Source organism: Lasioglossum baleicum, chromosome 18 (assembly GCF_051020765.1).
Source record: "Lasioglossum baleicum chromosome 18, iyLasBale1, whole genome shotgun sequence".
In the NCBI taxonomy this organism is placed as follows: Eukaryota; Metazoa; Arthropoda; class Insecta; order Hymenoptera; family Halictidae; genus Lasioglossum; species Lasioglossum baleicum.
The window spans coordinates 3,007,609-3,026,981 of NC_134946.1; the positions used below are offsets into that span (position 1 = coordinate 3,007,609).

General features: G+C 37.1%; 2 protein-coding genes across 3 annotated transcripts in view; one reads left to right on the forward strand and one right to left on the reverse strand.

Annotated features, from left to right (window-relative positions):
* The window catches only part of Kon (chondroitin sulfate proteoglycan 4-like protein), a 322,078-nt gene that overhangs the window by 253,143 nt on the left and 49,562 nt on the right, over positions 1 to 19,373 (reverse strand). For both annotated transcript variants that reach the window (XM_076443111.1, XM_076443112.1), the window contains exon 2: positions 2,838 to 3,423. In XM_076443111.1, coding sequence (XP_076299226.1) covers positions 2,838 to 2,949 — 112 coding nt within the window. In that variant the 5' untranslated portion in view covers positions 2,950 to 3,423. The remainder of the gene's footprint in view (positions 1 to 2,837; positions 3,424 to 19,373) is intronic.
* Positions 13,512 to 19,373, forward strand: part of LOC143217841 (uncharacterized) — a 47,412-nt gene continuing 41,550 nt past the window's right edge. The window contains exons 1-3 of the mRNA XM_076442486.1: positions 13,512 to 13,682; positions 14,741 to 15,758; positions 17,471 to 17,662. Coding sequence (XP_076298601.1) covers positions 13,512 to 13,682; positions 14,741 to 15,758; positions 17,471 to 17,662 — 1,381 coding nt within the window. The remainder of the gene's footprint in view (positions 13,683 to 14,740; positions 15,759 to 17,470; positions 17,663 to 19,373) is intronic.

A 19,373-nucleotide genomic window follows, 5' to 3' on the forward strand; every position in this document is an offset into this window, starting at 1 on the left:
ATTATTATTTTTTAAATTAAGTAGTTATTTTATATGGAGAGGAATCATTTTTTATTAACTTTAATTTAAATTGAATTATATTTCATTTTAAATTTATTTTATATTCACAATTTAAGTGTAAAATTTATTATTTATTATTAATTTATTACTTATTTTTTAATGTATTTATTATTTTTCGTGACCAAGAACGGTTACAAACATTTTTTGTCGAAGATTTTCTCCGAAATAAAGCTTTCCTAGGGTTTTTGCCGTTTTCTGCCGCTCTCAGACCACTGTGCGTCGCGGCGCGACGCGATGATTCCCGCGCCGCGGCGGCGTTCGATAGACAAGTGTCTCGCGATCGATCGGGTTCCCGGCGAAGAAGGAAGCTAGCTTTTGTCCGGTCGCAGGACAATGTCCAGGGTTTACGACTCGGTCGGCTCGGTTATTAAAGTCCGGGGCGTATCGGTTATCATCATCGCCGCGCCGCGGAGGAGGACCGTCGCCGTTATAAGTATAACGCATTCACGAGGGCCACTCGTTCTGCTGACCATAAAAGTTAATCTCTGTCGGTGCTCTCGCCTGGCTTTCCAGCACGTGCGTCTCCCCTCGCAGATTTACGCTCGCTAACGGGCAGCCGAACGGAGAAAACAGGGAGGACAAGAGTGAGAGAGAAAGATAGAAAGGAAAATCTGACGTTTCTTTCGTCACCATCGATGTAGAATAAGAATATGTAATAAAAAATATGGGTTTCCATTCGAAAAAATGAAGTTGCCCCTCATCTGACCCTTAACCCTTTACACTCGAAGCAATGTTAATTCGAAAATCAAAATCATTTCTTTCAAACCAGATTATTTTTATTCCATGTAATCTTTTTTACATTGTGCACGTGAAATTTAACCAGTTTTCTCATGTAACAGTTGAGCTTTCCACAATTTATAGAAAACAAACGAATTTAATAATATTAAAACTGTTTTGAATAATGGTGTGGCAATTTTTACTGGCGCCTCAGAGTCGCCATTCGAGTGTAAAGGGTTAAAGGGCCATTATGGAAAAATGTTCATAGCGCCATTAAATGTGCCCCTTCATATGAAGAATATTTTATATAAAACATTTTTTCATATCTCAAGTTCATGTCTCTTTCATGTCTCAAGATAAATTGACCACCCTGTATGTCCTACAATCAGTCAAAATATGCTAAATTTTAATGTAGGTATTTAAATATCTCTGTTACTTGTGATTATACGAAAAAATGTCGGAGGAGAAATTTGCACTGTTCAATAAGGTAAATATAATGGGAAAATAAAAGAATTTTTTGGAAATCATATTTCGAAATTTCAAGGCCATCGTTATTTTTATTTAAAGGAGGTCATATAATTATTCTTGTTGATTCTATAGTTGATCTTATATCGTGAAAAAATTGTTTAATTTTTACGTCGAACAATCAACAAAAAATTGACAACTTTAGGAAAACTGCTTTAAAAATTGTACAGTAAAATTGTACTTGTTCGAATGTATAGATTCAGATATAATTACAATCAAAAATTGAGAACCTTGAAGTCAATTTTATATCGAGAAAATTGTTCATTTTTACGTCGCAAAATTAACAAAAAATTGACAACATTAGGAAAATTATTTTAAATATTGTAGACTCTGTAGATATCCATAAAGAATTATAGTCTAAAATTGGAAACCTCGAAGTTGTAATTATGTCTTGAAAATTATTTAATTCTTACGTTGAACAATCAATAAAATTGACAACTTTAGGAAAACTGCTTTAAAAATTGTAGACTACAATTGAAAACTTTCAGGTTGATCTTATATTTTGAAAAATTTTTGATTCTCACGTCGAACAATTAGCAAAAATGACAACTTTAGGAAAATTGTCTTAAAAATTGTAGACTTCGTAGATTTAAAAAGGATTACAATCTAACATTCAAAACTTTCAGGTCAATCTTAATATCTTGAAAATTGTTTAATTTTTATGTCGAGCAATCAACAAAAAATTGACAACTTCAGGGATACTGCTTTAAAAATTGTAGACTCTAGATACATGAAGAATTACAATATAAAAATTGAAAACTTTGAAGATGATCGTATATCTTGAAAATTTTTTGATTCTCGAACAATTAACAAAAAGGCTAACTTTAGGAAAATTGTCTTCAAAATTGTAGATTCTATAGATATTGTATTCATATGAAGAATTACTGTCTAAAATTGAAAACCTCGAAGTTGATCTAATATCTTGAAAATTGTATAATTTTTACGTCGAACAACTAACAAAAATGACAACTTTAGCAAAACTCTGTTAAAAATTGTAGACTCTGCAGATTCAAAAAGAACAAAAGAATTAGAACAGAAGAAATACTGAAGAATTACAATCTAAAATCGAAAAGTTTCAGGTTGATCTTATATTTTGAAAATTTTTTAATTCTCACGTCGAGCAATTAACAAAAATGACAACTTTAGGAAAATTGTTTTAAAAGTTGTAGAATGTACAGATTCAAAAATAATTACAATCAAAAATTGAAAACTTTCTGGTTGATCTTATATCTCGAAGAATTTTTAATTCTCACGTCGAACAGTCAACAAATTTGACAACTTTAGTTAAACAGTTTGAAATATTGCTCACCATAAAAATGAATATCTGTCGGTGCTCTGGCTTTCCAGCACGTGCGTCTGCCCTCGCAGATTTACGCTCGCTAACGGGCAGCCGAACGACTCTAACAGAATCCGGGTAGGAAAAGAGAGAGAGAGAGAGAGAGAGAGAGAGAGAGAGAGAGAGAGAGAGAGAGAAAGATAGAAAGGAAAATCTGGCGTTTCTTTCGTCACCATCGAAAGCCGCGTCCATACATTACCTTTTTCATCGGTCTGGCAGTATCCCAGGAGGGAAACCGTCACAGCGAGGAACATTAGCAGCCCCATGTCGTTGGGAAACATTAGGCTCCCTCTCCAGACTGTGCTTATCATCCTCTGCCTCCGGGAGTCCCAAATGCTGCGTGTTTTTCCGATGGCGAAGTTAGGGCGACGATCACGGCCGTGTTCAGGAAGAAGACGTCGTCCGCGGCATTCGTCACGCACAGCACGAACGATCGAATATCCCCGCGTCCGGTTGATTTCCTCCCCGCACTGTTCTCCGACGTCCAGCCACTGTCAACATCCACTTCCGGACACTTCCGCTTCTATTTCCGGTCGCGCGCGCTCATCGGAAGACGCACAGAGCCTCGCCGGAAACGGCGAAGACCACTCGCAGCTACTTTCGCGCGCGAAACCGTAAACGCGAACCGCACTCGCGCGAATTTCGAGATAACAAGGTGACCGGGCACTGTTCACGCTGCGACGCACTCGTGCGGGCTGCAGCCTCCAGCATCCTCGTGCGTCCAGCTGACCCAATCCACCGCTAGGTCTGTCCCAGGCACCTGGTTCACGACGAGACGGCGACTCCTGGAAAGGACAGACGACGTTGCAACACAGGTGTAAAGAGAAACGGCGCGGCGGCGCCACGTTTTCGCTACGCGGTTTAATCAACGGACGGGACAGGGATTGGGCTCCGGGCACGTTTACACTGTTCCGACAAGCTGACTACGGGTCTCGGGCGGGGCTCAGACGCTCGACGGACCGACCCCGTGCAATGGAAAACGCTTTCGACGCCCCAGCACGACGACCTCTCTCTCGCTCCCTCTCGCTCGCGAGCTAGCTGACAGGATGGATTAGAGCTGTCGCTCCTCCCGTGTTTGCGGGACTGAGACTAACCCACGGATTCGACTGCTCCTTCGCCCTTCACGGACAAGACCAGTCCACCGGCTTCAAAAATAGTTGGTTGTACAGGGTGGCAAGGAATTATGTGTCGCGGCCGACGCACAGTGGGTTGGATCGAGAAATTTAGTGACATTTCACGAAATAGTCGACTTTCTCATATCGATTTCTAATAAATTCGCATTGCTTCCTAAATGTCCATCAACATCGAAGCGGAAAACATTAATGTTCGTTCACAAAAACTGTAGTTAATATAAATTCACAAAGATAGACATTTGGGATGCTGTATTTTTCAGCGAGAAATTGCTTCTTTTCATCGAGGTGTCCTGATTACCCTATCTAATATTTCTTCTGGGTCTTTTATGTAAATGAAAAACAGTCCTTTGCGGTAACAATTAACGCTGTTAGTTGAGGATGGTTGTCCGCAATCTATTAAAAATTAATATTTAATGAAATGAATAAAATCTATATACTTTCTTAGAATTTGCAAGGTGTATCTTTTAGAGGACCAAACGGCACCTAATCGGATAAGTCAGATCATTTTCATTGGACCTTCCTTTACATATCCCCACAAAAATCATATCCGAACCGATCCGATATTGGAAATTATGATTGTTTAAAGTTATCAGGACGTGCCACCTGACGCATAGCAACTCACATATAGTACTTAAATACCATCCAAATATGAATATTTTTGCAATTGCATTCAAAGTTCGTACCTACCTAAAACAAGTATGTAATTTTTAACAATTAATTAAATAAAAAAAAAATTTATTGTTAAAAATATAATGAACGGTAATAATATAACTAGACTAAGAGTTTCTTAGTTTTTCTTAGTGAGTATCACTGTTTTTGGGTAAGTACATCTGTTATTGAATCATAGTTAACAATTGAGAAACTCTTCTAGCGAACTGTTTAGATTATCGAGTTGCGAGATGTTTATGCTATGCTGCAGATAAGGTTTTGATTAAGATCCACCGTTCTATCTACGTTTGGTTGAAACAAAATCTTTGGAGAGACCACAGTGATCCATATTGACAAAATAAACAAATTATTATTATTATTATTATTACTAAACAAATTGACCAAAAGTTTACCAGTTAACATCAATTTAAAAACGTTTTGGTAAGATAATAGACTTATCTTTTATATTTGTTATCTTTTTGTTGATATTTTTATCTTTTATAAACACATTACACATACATGAAATAATACGAAATAACAAAGGTCGTAATACATAGAATAGACATGATTTTAAAACAATTAAATTGAAAAATTATTTATAATTATTATAAATTATTATAAAAAATATCTTTTGACACGCTTGTGAGACGTTTTTACCTCCTCAGTACATTTTGTATGCGTTGATTATAAAAAGATTTCTCGAATTTATATTTTACGTATTCTATAAAACATTACATGTATGAAATGTAAATATAAAATACATATTTAGTAAGAGTAAAAAATAGTTTAGAAGATTATACTTAAACAATTGTATTTTAATACAAAAATTCAATAAAAATTAATTAACAATTATTGTTTAACAACATATTATAGAAAAAATTTTATTTGATTACAGTTAAAATTCACTATTTTTTCACAAACTGTTTTCTCAAACTTTGCACAAATTTTTTTCTCATCTGAAGGAACAATACTGGATAGTTGTGTGCCTCGATAAAAATTTTTCTCCAAGTATAGCTTAGGTTCACCCTAATGTACATATTGGACAGGAATAAAAACATTGGGTCATTCCATGCCATCTCGATCACTTCTTGCAGGCAACATCGTAGATTTTGTTCTAAACGAAATATGTTGTAGTCCATGTGAAATTAGGGGGGGGGGTTTAAGTCATCATTCTGCTGGTTTCGAATTTTTTTATGAATGGCAGGCCGTCAGAGTTTTCAATTTTTACCCATTTCGGCGAAAACGTGCCTTATACTTTGTTTAAATTTTTCGACATTATAAAGTTGATTTTCGGGATTGAAAAAAATTATTTTGTAATAGCCCAATCCTTTCCGAATAAAACAAACAAAAATGTAACTCAATCGGACAAACAGTTCCCGAGATAAAAATTCGTAAGTGAGGCCCGTTTTCGCCAAAATGAGCAAAAATTATGAACTTCGAAGGTCTGTCATTTCTAAAATAAATTGAAACCGGCAAAATGATGACTCAAACCCCCCTAATTTCACATGGACTACAACATATTTCATTTAGAACAAAATCGACGATGGCGCCTGCAAACAGTGATCGATTTGGCATGGAATGACCCACTCTTCATCAACCCCCGGATCTTTTTCCGTCAGAATCGCAACTTTTTGAGAACAAATCACGATGGTTGTTAAACCTTTCGCTCCGGCGGGCTTGTGACAGAACCCGAGAACTCGACGGTGACGTACGTGCTCCGCCGAGCTTCTTGTTCAACTTTTTCTATTTCCATGAACTTATTTACTGACACGATAAGATCCACTTTCTCGAAGTTCCGTGATTCAGCAAGGAGAGCTCGAGACATTTTGTAACGTGTTCACAGCCGAACAATCACTGCCAAAAGATCTGGCTAGGTCAGGGCCCGCTCTAGCGGTTACGACGCGACGCCCCGGGCAAAAAAACAAATTGCCGCCCCTTTTTACCACGTTTTTATTAGCTCGCTTTCTTGTTTGTTTGTCTGTTTGTCTGTTTGTCTGTTTGTCTGTTTGTTCGGTGGCAAATTTTGCAATTGATTTTAAACTAACTTCCTGATGAGCTAGAGACTTGAAATCGGTTACATGGCTCAGAACTGGATGACAATGCATTATTCAAAAAAAAAATTTTTTTAAAATCCATCCGTTTCGGAGATATAACAATTAAATATTTACCTGTTCACCCCCCCCCCCCCTCGCGAAACCTACGTCATCGCGTTCAGCGACCGCCACGCCACGCGACAGCGCTCCCTACTCCACTACCCGTTCCCTCTCTAACTCATCCCCACTCCACTGACCCGATTCGCACCGAAGGAGCTCAGTGTGCGTCCGTGTGTGTCAGTGTGCGTTTGAGCTCCGTGCGGTCTTTACAAAGTTACTACGTGTTATTATACTATAATGTTTGTTTACCAATCGAAGGGACAGTTACACCGAGATTTTCGGTCGAACCTTTATCTTTGACATTTTACCACGGCGTTCGTTTTCGATATGACGCGTCGCAATACCGTCTGAAATTTACTACATGTCTCTGTTATAATCTCATAAAAATGTTCAAAATCGATTCAAAAATTTCACACACACAAGACTAAAAAGCAGAAAATAATTATTTAAATAAAAATAAATTTTATAAAAATACCACGTTTTTAAAATGGACTAAAAAGTATAAAATAATTTTTCCTAGCCCCGTACAGATTCCTAACCACGTACAGATAATCCTGAAAATTTGTGATTGTGAATTTTTAACATCTACGCAAATAGTTGTAAGATTTAAAACGAAAAACGTGGGGCGCATGCAATAAATAATTGATGCATGAATAGTTCACCTAAATTACTAAAAATTTTATTGCTTCGCAAATGATATGAACTGTTGTGTGAAATTTCTCAACGGCTTCTACTCTCTACACTCCTTACTATTATCTTGCGCCCCACGTTTTTCGTTTTAAATCTTACAAGTATTTACGTAGATGTTAAAAATTCACAATCACAAATTTTCAGGATTATCTGTACGTGGTTAGGAATCTGTACGGGGCTAGGAAAAATTATTTTATACTTTTTAGTCCATTTTAAAAACGTGGTATTTTTATAAAATTTATTTTTATTTAAATAATTATTTTAAGCACTAAGCACCGCGCTGAACAAAATGACCTTTTTTTTTTTAGCAAAATTGTCTGGCAAGGGTAGTCTGAAATTTTCTATTAATTGAATATTTAAAACATCATTATTTTTCCCACACTTACAGCCAAAGCCTTTTGGCGCCCCTAAATTTTTGCGCCCCGGGCAGATGCCCGGGTTGTCCCCCCCTAGAGCGGGCCCTGGCTAGGTATACAGAGTGTTTGAAAATTACATGTCGTGTCTACCCTAGCGTGATTCTCCATCTCTGGATCGGTGGAGATTTGTTAAAAAAACTTGCTGCAAAATTAACCTTGACCTTGAATTTCAAGGTCAAATCTTTTTATCATTGCGTCATGTAGTACTCATCAGGGGGGAAGAAAATTCTGATAGGGACCGTGGGTCGAAAACAAACCGTTCGCTTGAAAATTGACGTTAAAGCTCGAGTAAGTTTTGAAGTTGTTCTATTTACATAATACGTTTCTTTGTAGTTAAATTGAATCCTCGATAATCATCTTTATAATGACGAAAAATTTGAACAAATTCTTTGTTTACGTTTTTTCGATGAGGGGCCAGAGTGATTTTAATTTTGAAAAAAATATGGTGACATTCCTTGAAGTTTTCCCTTTAAAACGAGTCCTTGAAAAGAATGGTGATTTGAAAGTTGGCGTCACAATGAGCTGGTAAAGGACGCCGCGCCTTGTACCCCCGCTCCAAGTAGAGGCGAGTCGAGTCGAGTGTTTTTCGTTAATAACTCCTTAACAAAGCCGCGGACGCCATTTTTGAAAAGGAAAATGTTGCGTCAAATGATCTCTGGAACCTCCCATTTCCGGATGTTGAAGGAATTCAAGGAATATGACTGTCACGTCTGCCGACGTGTTGCCATAGGTTATAAGCATAGCCAATAAGAGTAGGATATTGTAACCGTAATTATTAAGAATATTGATTAGTTATAAGTAGTCATACTTCGCTCCGTTCATCAGTTCCGATTCTCACCTCATACCATATACCCATTCTTATCTTAACCCTTGTATAATAATCATATCTTAATGTATTCCCCGTAGCAGTATCACGTAGCATTCACCGTAATCATTAATCGCGCGCTTCTCATAACATCCATAGCGTTATGTCTAACGAGACATCCGGTAGAAGATAAGACACCTATGTATTCGACCTCACGATCCTAAAAAGAGTTCAGTTAGTTCAGTTCAATTCGGACAGCCAGTCTGACACGTTCGTTCAAGACTCCAGCGAGGCTCGCCGCCTCCTGGATGTCCCGGTCCGGACTCCGACGAGTCCTCGCTCTCATCCGCCTTTTAGCGGTCCTGCTATATCACGCGCTTCTAGTTCATTATAATTTCATTTCATACGTTACAAATATATTCCCAGTTATTAATTTAATAAGTGAGTCTCGCTTAGTTCTTCTCCCTACATCCTCGCGCTTTCCTATTCAATTCGCGTTCGTCGCTATCAATTACGAAAGCTCGTGCGCGTCAACGAACGCGGGACGGAGGACAACAGCGGGGTATCTCCCGCCAACCGAGGATCACCGACGACGTGATCTTCCCAGGACGAGTGAGGATCATCGTCCTTCCTACGACGATCCAGCCTGATTCGACTGCAGCCGTCAGCGAGCAACGGAAGCAGTTCGCATAAAGGAAGCCTGCCTGTCTTCACCGATCGCTATACTCAACTGTCCGATAAGTTGCTAGATATTTCCCTGCGAAGATTCGCGCCGTCTCAGTTATCTCTGTTCGCGTCCGCCGCTTTGGGGCGAATCTACTGTAAGCGTTAAGTAGAATACGCATGTTCGCGAAAGTCAGACTCCGGGACGTAACAATGACCATATTTTTTTCAAAATTAAAATCACTCTGGCCCTCGTCGAAAAAAAACGTAAAAAAAGAATTTGTTTAAATTTTTCGTCATTATAAAGCTGATTATCGAGGTTGAAAAAATTATATTGTAATAGCCCAATCCTTTCCGAATAAAACAAACAAAAATGTAGCTCAATCGGACAAACAGTTCCCGAGGTAAAAATTCGTAAGTGCGGCCCGTTTTCACCAAAAGGCGCAAAAACTGCCAATTTCGAAGGTCTGTAATTTCTAAAAAAAAATTCGAAACCGGCAAAATGACTTCCCCTAATTTCACATGGACTACAACATATTTCATTTACGACAAAATCGACGATGGCGCCTGCGAAAAGTGATCGATTTAGCATGGAATGACCCGAGTCCGAGCGGTAACAATGCGGCAGATACGAGCGGGAGAACATCGTCGAAGGAGAAAACCAGTCTGACGGAACGTGGACCGAAGTCGAATCTCGCAGTGAATGAGCGGAAGAATGCTTCACGGAGGATATTGTTCGCCAGCGCTCACACATTCACGACATACTTCCCTGCGCGAGACATAACATTATTAAAGAAGCGTTGTATTAAATATTCGTATCATTTTTGCATCCGAGTACGTCGAGATTCCACGCGAGCAAAAGAACTATTCTTTGCTGGCATACTGCTTTGTAAAAATTCTCTTGAAAGACTCAATACTGAGTGAGTAAACTTGTTTGGGAATTTGTTCGTAACTCGGAGCAAAGATTGTCTGTTTAAAAACCCAATTGCTGAGACTACAGTATATTCCTTTTTCAAAATGGTACGATCTAATGATAGAAACAGAGGATATATTGAAGCACCATGCTACGTATACTTATTGATGCCATGATATTTCCTTTAAAGGGGACTATTCACGATCAATCATGTTGCGCAACAATGCATATTGCGATGGTGATTGACTAATTGCGCAACCTGTTGTGTAAAATCAGAATTTCCTGATATTTTTTGCACAACAAACGGGTTGCGCAACATGTTTGATCCTGAATGATAGTGATTGACTAATTGCGCAGTCTGTTGTGTAAAATCAGAATTTCCTGAATATTTTTTGCACAACAAACGAGTCGCGCAACAATACATATTGCGCAACATGATTGATCGTGAATGATAGTGATTGAACGAGATATTATCGAAACAATTTTCTTTCGTCTTTGGGTAATATCTCGTTAACTATTAGGTTTAGGACATATGAAGGTCAACACTTTTATACTCAGAATTTGATATTCTATCGATGTATGGTATAAAAAATAGGACATTTCATTTAAAAATATTAAGGTGACCTTGAAATGTCCTCCACCACCCCACCCACAAGAAAACAATTAATACTACGTAATGTAGCCCATCATACCAAACAACTTTTGTAGGAACACTATTTTGATAACGACAACGACTTCCGAGATATCCTGCTGATCTCATTGCAGCAGGACACCCTGCATATGTATTGAATTATGTAGATTTTGAAAATTTCTCCATGTTTAAAATGAGAAATAAAAATTTTTTTAAATGTTCCCATGTGTAATTTAATTATTTATTTTGATTGGAAAGCACGTTCTCGCTATTTCGTGAAACTTTGACGTATTTTCCAAGTGAGACTACTTTTATGTCATCCCTCTCCACCGCAAAAAAATTTTCTTTAATATGTTGTGAAAAATTATTTGTTATAGCTGTTTATGAAGTTTGTGAATTGTATTTCTTTTTCTGCAGTCCCTCTATTAATACAGTCATTTGGTAGTTTTACCTGGAAAGTTTTCCGGGAGTTTTAAAAATGTGTAATTTTATAGATTTAGATTTTTCCAACTTTCGAATTTCAACTTTGCCACCTCGTATCTTTGCCGTTCGCGCCGCCATATTGGAAAAACGGCGCCTATTAGCAGTTTTTTGACAATATCTCCTTTCCGACTCATTTTACGATAAAAACATTTATATACAAAATTAAACTGGAGAAAATTTCCTACAATTTATGTAATAACAATTTTTATTGTAAAATCAATAGTTTTGGCGTACGAGCGCCGCCATATTGGAAAAACGGCGCCTAATAGCAGTTTTTTGACAATATCTCCTTTCCGACTCATTTTACGATAAAAATATTTATATACAAAATTAAACTGGAGAAAATTTCCTACAATTTATGTAATAACAACTTTTATTGTAAAATCAATAGTTTAGGCGTACGAGCGCCGCCATATTGGAAAAACGGCGCCTAATAGCAGTTTTTTGACAATATCTTCTTTCCGACTCATTTTACGATAAAAACATGTATATACAAAATGAAACTAGAGAACATTTCCTACAATTTATGTAATAACAATTTTTATTGTAAAATCAATAGTTTTGGCGTACGAGCGCCGCCATATTGGAAAAACGGCGCCTAATAGCAGTTTTTTGACAATATCTCCTTTCCGACTCATTTTACGATAAAAACATTTATATACAAAATTAAACTGGAGAAAATTTCCTACAATTTATGTAATAACAATTTTTATTGTAAAATCAATAGTTTTGGCGTACGAGCGCCGCCATATTGGAAAAACGGCGCCTAATGGCAGTTTTTTGACAATATCTCCTTTCCGACTCATTTTACGATAAAAACATTTATATACAAAATGAAACTAGAGAACATTTCCTACAATTTATGTAATAACAATTTTTATTGTAAAATCAATAGTTTTGGCGTACGAGCGCCGCCATATTGGAAAAACGGCGCCTAATAGCAGTTTTTTGACAATATCTCCTTTCCGACTCATTTTACGATAAAAACATTTATATACAAAATGAAACTAGAGAACATTTCCTACAATTTATGTAATAACAATTTTTATTGTAAAATCAATAGTTTTGGCGTACGAGCGCCGCCATATTGGAAAAACGGCGCCTAATAGCAGTTTTTTGACAATATCTCCTTTCCGACTCATTTTACGATAAAAACATTTATATACAAAATTAAACTGGAGAAAATTTCCTACAATTTATGTAATAACAATTTTTATTGTAAAATCAATAGTTTTGGCGTACGAGCGCCGCCATATTGGAAAAACGGCGCCTAATAGCAGTTTTTTGACAATATCTCCTTTCCGACTCATTTTACGATAAAAACATGTATGTACAAAATGAAACTAGAGAACATTTCCTACAATTTATGTAATAACAATTTCTTGTAAAATCAATAGTTTTGGCGTACGAGCGCCGCCATATTGGAAAAACGGCGCCTAATAGCAGTTTTTTGACAATATCTTCTTTCCGACTAATTTTACGATAAAAACATATATATACAAAATGAAACTAGAGAACATTTCCTACAATTTATGTAATAACAATTTCTTGTAAACTCAATAGTTTTGGCGTACGAGCGCCGCCATATTGGAAAAACGGCGCCTAATAGCAGTTTTTTGACAATATCTCCTTTCCGACTCATTTTACGATAAAAATATTTATATACAAAATTAAACTAGAGAAAATTTCCTACAATTTATGTAATAACAACTTTTATTGTGAAATCAATAGTTTTGGTGTACGAGCGCCGCAAACTATTATTCATCTACACCAACACGTAAAAAAAAAAAATTTTTTTAATTTTTCAGCAAAGCCAAGAAGATTGCGCTAAATTTCGGAATTGTGCATTGCACGTGGATTAGACCTACTGGGGACACCACGATAAAAAAACGCGCCGCTTACTCTACCTCAAGGTGGTAAAATGGAATTAATTTTTTAGCCAAAACGCATGTTGAAGTACACTTTGCGGCGCTCGTACGCCAAAACTATTGATTTTACAAAAAAAATTGTTATTACATAAATTGTAGCAAATTTTCTCTAGTCTAATTTTGTATATAAATGTTTTAATCGTAAAGTGAGTCGGAAAGGAGATATTGTCAAAAATCTATAAAAGTATCCATTTTCAAAACTCCCGGAAAACTTTCCAGGTAAGTAACCTCTTTTTTCGAACTACCGCACAAAAGCAGGTTTGACTGTAAATCCAATAATTTTAAACAGATGTCGCAACGAGATTTTCCACCGAAACGTATCACAACAATGAAAATCAGTGATACCGGTGCGTGCCGCGAGTTTTCCAGCGTTTGGGAGGTTTAGAAAATATCGCAGTGTGAAGAGAAACATGATTCCCCGCCGAAAATCGGTGAACGATTCCCACTTGCAGCTCGGCCAGTGTACACAGCTTCCCCGGAAAGCTCGCAAAATTCGAAGACTGAAATTCCTGCACGGCATCATCGCGGAATTCGGCTGCGAACGCAGTTCGTTAAATCGAGGCAATTATATTCATTGTTCGGTACGTTTCGCGGAATTTCTAACGAATTGTTACAATCTCCGCTGTGAAACGATAATCGCAGGAGGTTAGGACAGCGCCGGGAATTATGCCGAGAGCATCGAGGAATTCGCCGATTGAAATTTCGAGGCTCATTCGCAGTTTTTTACCCGCGAGCGTATTGTCGCGCGACAAAGGGACGGCGCGTGGAAAAATTCAAATGATCGATTGCGAGTTCCGTTAACGACCGTTCGTGAAAAGACGACCTGTCGTTCGATGCTTGCCGTGCTCCGGTCTGTGCGATCCTGATTTTATTGGGTACAAGAGATTCTGGTTTATGCGGAACAATTATTGCCAAACATGTACAGTTGGGTGGTCCATATTTTTTGACCAACGAATTAAATGCACCGCACCCCCCAGAATTGTTCCTTTAGGTGAGAAAAAAATTTGTGCAAAGTTTGAGATCGATCGAAAAAAAGGATCACGTGCCCCGAAGCGACTGAAAATTTTGAAAATTTTGAAATTCACCTCAACTATGGAACATGGCACATCGTTGGATTTGTCTTTTTTTCTGAATAGGAATATGGAAAAATTATATGACTTCCTTTAAATAAAAATAACAATGACCTTGAAATTTCAAAAATATGATTTCCAAAAATTTTTGATTTTGCCATTATATTTACCTTATTGAACAATGGAAATTTCTCCTCTGACATTTTTTCGTATAATCACAAATAACAGAGATATTTAAACATTTCCATGTATTACATTTTATTTATACCTGTACTGAAACAAGACTTTAAGAAGCCTAAAGTGACAGTTTAGCTACATTGGCATTGAACAATAAACAAAATCAACTTGTACTTTGCATTACGAAGTACTTTTGTCAACTGTTCAGTAAAATATTAAGTAAAACTATTTCTGTTACCACAATTTTTTGTCAACTGGCTTTGGTTTGCAAAATATGAGCTGAAAACGACTTTCGCAAGGCAGAAACCAGGTACAGTTCCGTACCTGGGTACTGGGTACCCTCGATGCCGTCCATTAACATAAAACGCTATAAAACATTTCACCGGGGTTAGGACCCCTCAAATGAGGGTAGCGATGGGCAGTGGACCCGTTTACAACTCTCCGTACTGAACACTGGACCCACTTTGGAGTGGGAACTGGAACAGTTACTTGGAGTTCCGATAATCCCGACTTCTGCTGGAAGAGATCAAGCTCTTGCTGTCCATGATCTACTCAAGGAGTGGGACATATGCGACAAAGTACAAGCACTTTCATGTGATACGACAGCATCTAATATGGGTCACTTGCAAGGTGCGTGTGTAATATTAGAGCACGTAATCGGACGGTACTTGCTATATCTTCCGTGCAGACACCATATGTACGAAATAGTTTTAAGAGCGGTTTTTGAGAAGAAGATGTCCCAGTCTACGGGTCCAAACGTGCCAATTTTTAAACGCTTCCAGCAAGCGTGGCCCAATATAAATAAATTAAACTTCCACTGTGGGGTAGAAGATCGATTTGTCAATCAAAAGATAGAAAATACACCACAGCTAATAAATTTTGCGAAACAGACTCTGCAAATGCATCATCCACGGGAAGACTATCGCGAATTTATTGAATTTGTGCTAGTATTTTTAGGTAATACTTCTTCAGAGTACCGTTTTCGAGCTCCCGGAGCTTTCCATCATGCTCGGTGGATGGCGAAGGGCATTTATTGTCTAAAAATATTTTTGTTTCGCGAAGAATTCGAATTAAGCGAAGGGGAGACAAATGGAATTCGCGATATATGTTTATTTATTGCAAATTTATATTTAAAAGCATGGGTAGAAGCTCTTCTCCCGACGAAGGCTCCGCAGCAGGACTTTACTTTCATTAAATCCTTATATAAATATAAGAAAATAGATAAAGGCATTAGTAATGTAGCGTTAGAAAAATTTTTGAGACACTTGTGGTATTTGACACCAGAAAATGCTGCGTTATCGTTCTTCGATAATGACATTTCCATAGAAACGAAGAAACGAATGGTGGAGGCGTTAAATACCACTAATAGTGGCGGCGGTAATTATTATAAAAAGTTTGTCCTCCTACCAAGTAATGTAGCCGACCATATGGACAAGGATATTTCATCTTAATATACAGGGTGAGTCACCAAACGTTACCACCTCAAATATCTTTGTTGTTTCTAAAGATACGTAAAATATGGTAAGGACAAAGTTGAATGGTACAATGGGGCTGACACGATGCAAAAAAAAAATTTTGTTTTTATGTCATTTTTTCAGAGATATGAAGGTGACCTTCATTTTTTTAAATGGAATGAGGTATTTTTTAATACATCAATCGATGCAGCTGGACATTCGTTATAATAAAGTACTAACCTATGTATGTCGAAAAGTTATTAGTTCAGGAGATATTTCAATTTAAATAACTCTAAAACACCATTACTGTCGTGATAAGACGTTACATAAGTAAGTAAACACTGACGTCGTAGTACGACAGTAATGGTATTTTAGAGTTATTTAAATTGAAATATCTCCTGAACTAATAACTTTTCGACATACATAGGTTAGTACTTTATTATAACGAATGTCCAGCTGCATCGATTGATGTATTAAAAAATACCTCATTCCATTTAAAAAAATGAAGGTCACCTTCATATCTCTGAAAAAATGACATAAAAACAAAATTTTTTTTTTGCATCGTGTCAGCCCCATTGTACCATTCAACTTTGTCCTTACCATATTTTACGTATCTTTAGAAACAACAAAGATATTTGAGGTGGTAACGTTTGGTGACTCACCCTGTATAATAAAATCGTGTCTGTCTGTATGTTTGTAACGGCAACACTTGAGAACGGCTCAACGTAGAAAGCTGGGGTTTGGACCGTTAAACGCGGCGTTTCTTCGGGAAGGTTTAGGAACAAACCGCATTCAAAAAAGTCTATTGGTTCAAAAGTTGTGACGTCATTAGTGAAAAAAGTCAACTTTTTCGCTCTCTTTTCGGCACATTTCTGCTTATAACTTTTGATCGAATGGACTTTTTCGAATACTCTTTGCTCTTAAACCTTCCCGTGGCAAAGCCGCGTTTAACGGTCCAAACCCCAGCTTTCTACGTAGGTGAGTGCGAGATAGAGAGGGAGAGAGCGAGAGATAGACAGAGATAGACATAGAGAGCGAGAGGGAGACAGAGACAGACAGATAGATAGAGGGAGAGAGAGGGGGGAGAGAGAGAGACTGAAAGAGAGCGATATAGAGCGCGAGAGAGAGCGAGGAGAGCGAGTGAGAGAGAGCGAGAGAGAGAGAACGAGAGAGAGCGAGAGAGAGAGAACGAGAGTGAGACAGACAGACAGACAGATAGAGAGAGAGAGGGAGTCAGAGACGGACAGATAGAGAGAGAGGCAGTGAGAGAGCGAGAGAGAGCAAGAATGAGCGAGAGAGAGCAAGAAAGAGAGCCAGAGAGCGAGCAAGAGAGAGAGCCAGAGAAAGAGAGAGAGAGTAAGAGGGAATTGAAACAGAGTGGAAGGGAGAGAGACAGAAAGGGAGAGACAGGGAGAGAGAGACAGAGATAGAGAGCGAGGAGTTCAAGAAGAGCGAGGAGATCAAGAAGAGCGAGTGAGAGAGAGAGAGAGAACTACAAAGCAACGCGAACAGCGAAATGGAATTGAACAAAATAGATTATCACAAACACGTTCAATACGTATATGCTTTTCAAAAATACTGTGCCACAGCAACGCGTGGCGGGGGAAAGCTAGTATTTTATAACAGACGAAAGTCGGAAGTTTTTTAGTAGATTCGGCATATCGGCAGAATTTTTAGAAAAAGATCCTATAGTTTGGCAAGATGAACCATCTTATAAAATAGGCTTAGATATCGTTAAAGCTTTACCGGTGGTTAACGATAAAGCAGAAAGAGCTGTTAAGTTAATGCAGGACTTTAACCAAATTTTACCGCTTAGTGAGGAAGAAAAACAGATGATACTACAAATTGTAAAAGATTACCGTCAGCAATATTCTGATATAAATAAAACTTGGCTAAATAAAACCCTTGGCGAAAAATATGTAAATATTACATATAACTTACATTTATACATACTTACATTACATATGTATAACACCATCGGTCAAAATATGCTACATTTTGATGTGCATATTTAAATATCTCTGTTATTTGTGATTGTACGAAAAAATGTCAGAGGAGAAATTTGCATTGTTCAATAAGGTAAATATAATGGCAAAATAAAAAAATTTTTTGGAAATCATATTTTTGAAATTTCAAGGTCATTGTTATTTTCATTTAAAGGGAGTCATATAATTTTTCCATATTCCTATTCAGAAAAAAAGACAAATCCAACGATGTGCCATGTTCCATAGTTGAGGTGAATTTCAAAATTTTCAAAATTTTCAGTCGCATTGGGGCACGTGATCCTTTTTTTCGATCGATCTCAAACTTTGCACAAATTTTTTTCTCACCTAAAGGAACAATTCTGGGGGGTGCGGTGCTTTGTATCTCGATAAAAAATTTTCACAGGTATAGCTTTGGACCACCCTAATGGGTAGGCACAATTGAAAATAGCGAAATGTTTAACATAAGACAAGTGAGGAACTGTATTATTGTCAACTTACTAAAAATGATTAGGGAGAAAAAAGTTTAACTTGGCTGCTCACAATCGATGCAGAAACTTTCCATTTCGCGTACACAGATAAAATCGAAAAATTTCGCGACGGTCAGAGAGAGAGAGAGAGAGAGAGAGAGAGAGAGTGGACGAAAGAGGAAGAGGGTGTATGTGCCCGCCATTATTACGTAGGCGAACAAGCACCCGTAAAACACGGCGGCGCACAGTGGTCTAAAACGCGAAATTTAGTGACATTTTGGTATAACTTCTAAGCTATTAAAGATATCGACGTGAAATTTGGGGTGTAGGATATTAACATGTGATCTTTTTTAATAATGTATAATGTGGTATACTTTTCGTTTATGTAATAATTTTTTTTACTATTTTTTAAACATATTTACAAATTTAACAACTTTTAGCAAATTTTTTTGAAACGGAATACATTCAGCTTAGTCAATATATTATATTATTTTTCTAAATTTTTGAGAAATCGCTATTTGAATAAAATTTGTTCCTTGATTTTCCAAAGCCTCCGGAGAAAATTTATCTGATCCTTATAAATTCACAATCTATAGTACCTGTATAATGCACAAAGTGAAATGTAAACAATAATAAAATCTATTGCAGAATTTGCCACCGAACAGACAAACAAACAAACAAACAAGAAAGCGAGCTAATAAAAACGTGGTAATAAATATAATAAATTCAGATTTGTATACGGAACACCTCCATTCTTAATAAATAACAAATAGCAGAATAATAAAGAAAGAAATGTTGAACACGGAAAATAGTTAACGTAATAAATGTCCAACTATTTATGTACTTACCAAATATTAGTAGAACGATATGTTTTATTACGAACGAGATATAACAAACACAAAATATAAACGCAAACACTCAATATAAATATAAACGCAATATAACAAACACAAATTATATAACAAATACAAAATATAAATTACTGTAAACAACGCGTATGACTCGTGCTGAGTTAAAGTATGTTGCAGTGAGTGTGTGATGATGAACGATGTGACAACAATATAAGTTTGGAGTAGGCGTGAAATTGACGATCGGGCAAACCAATTCATCGATAGCATT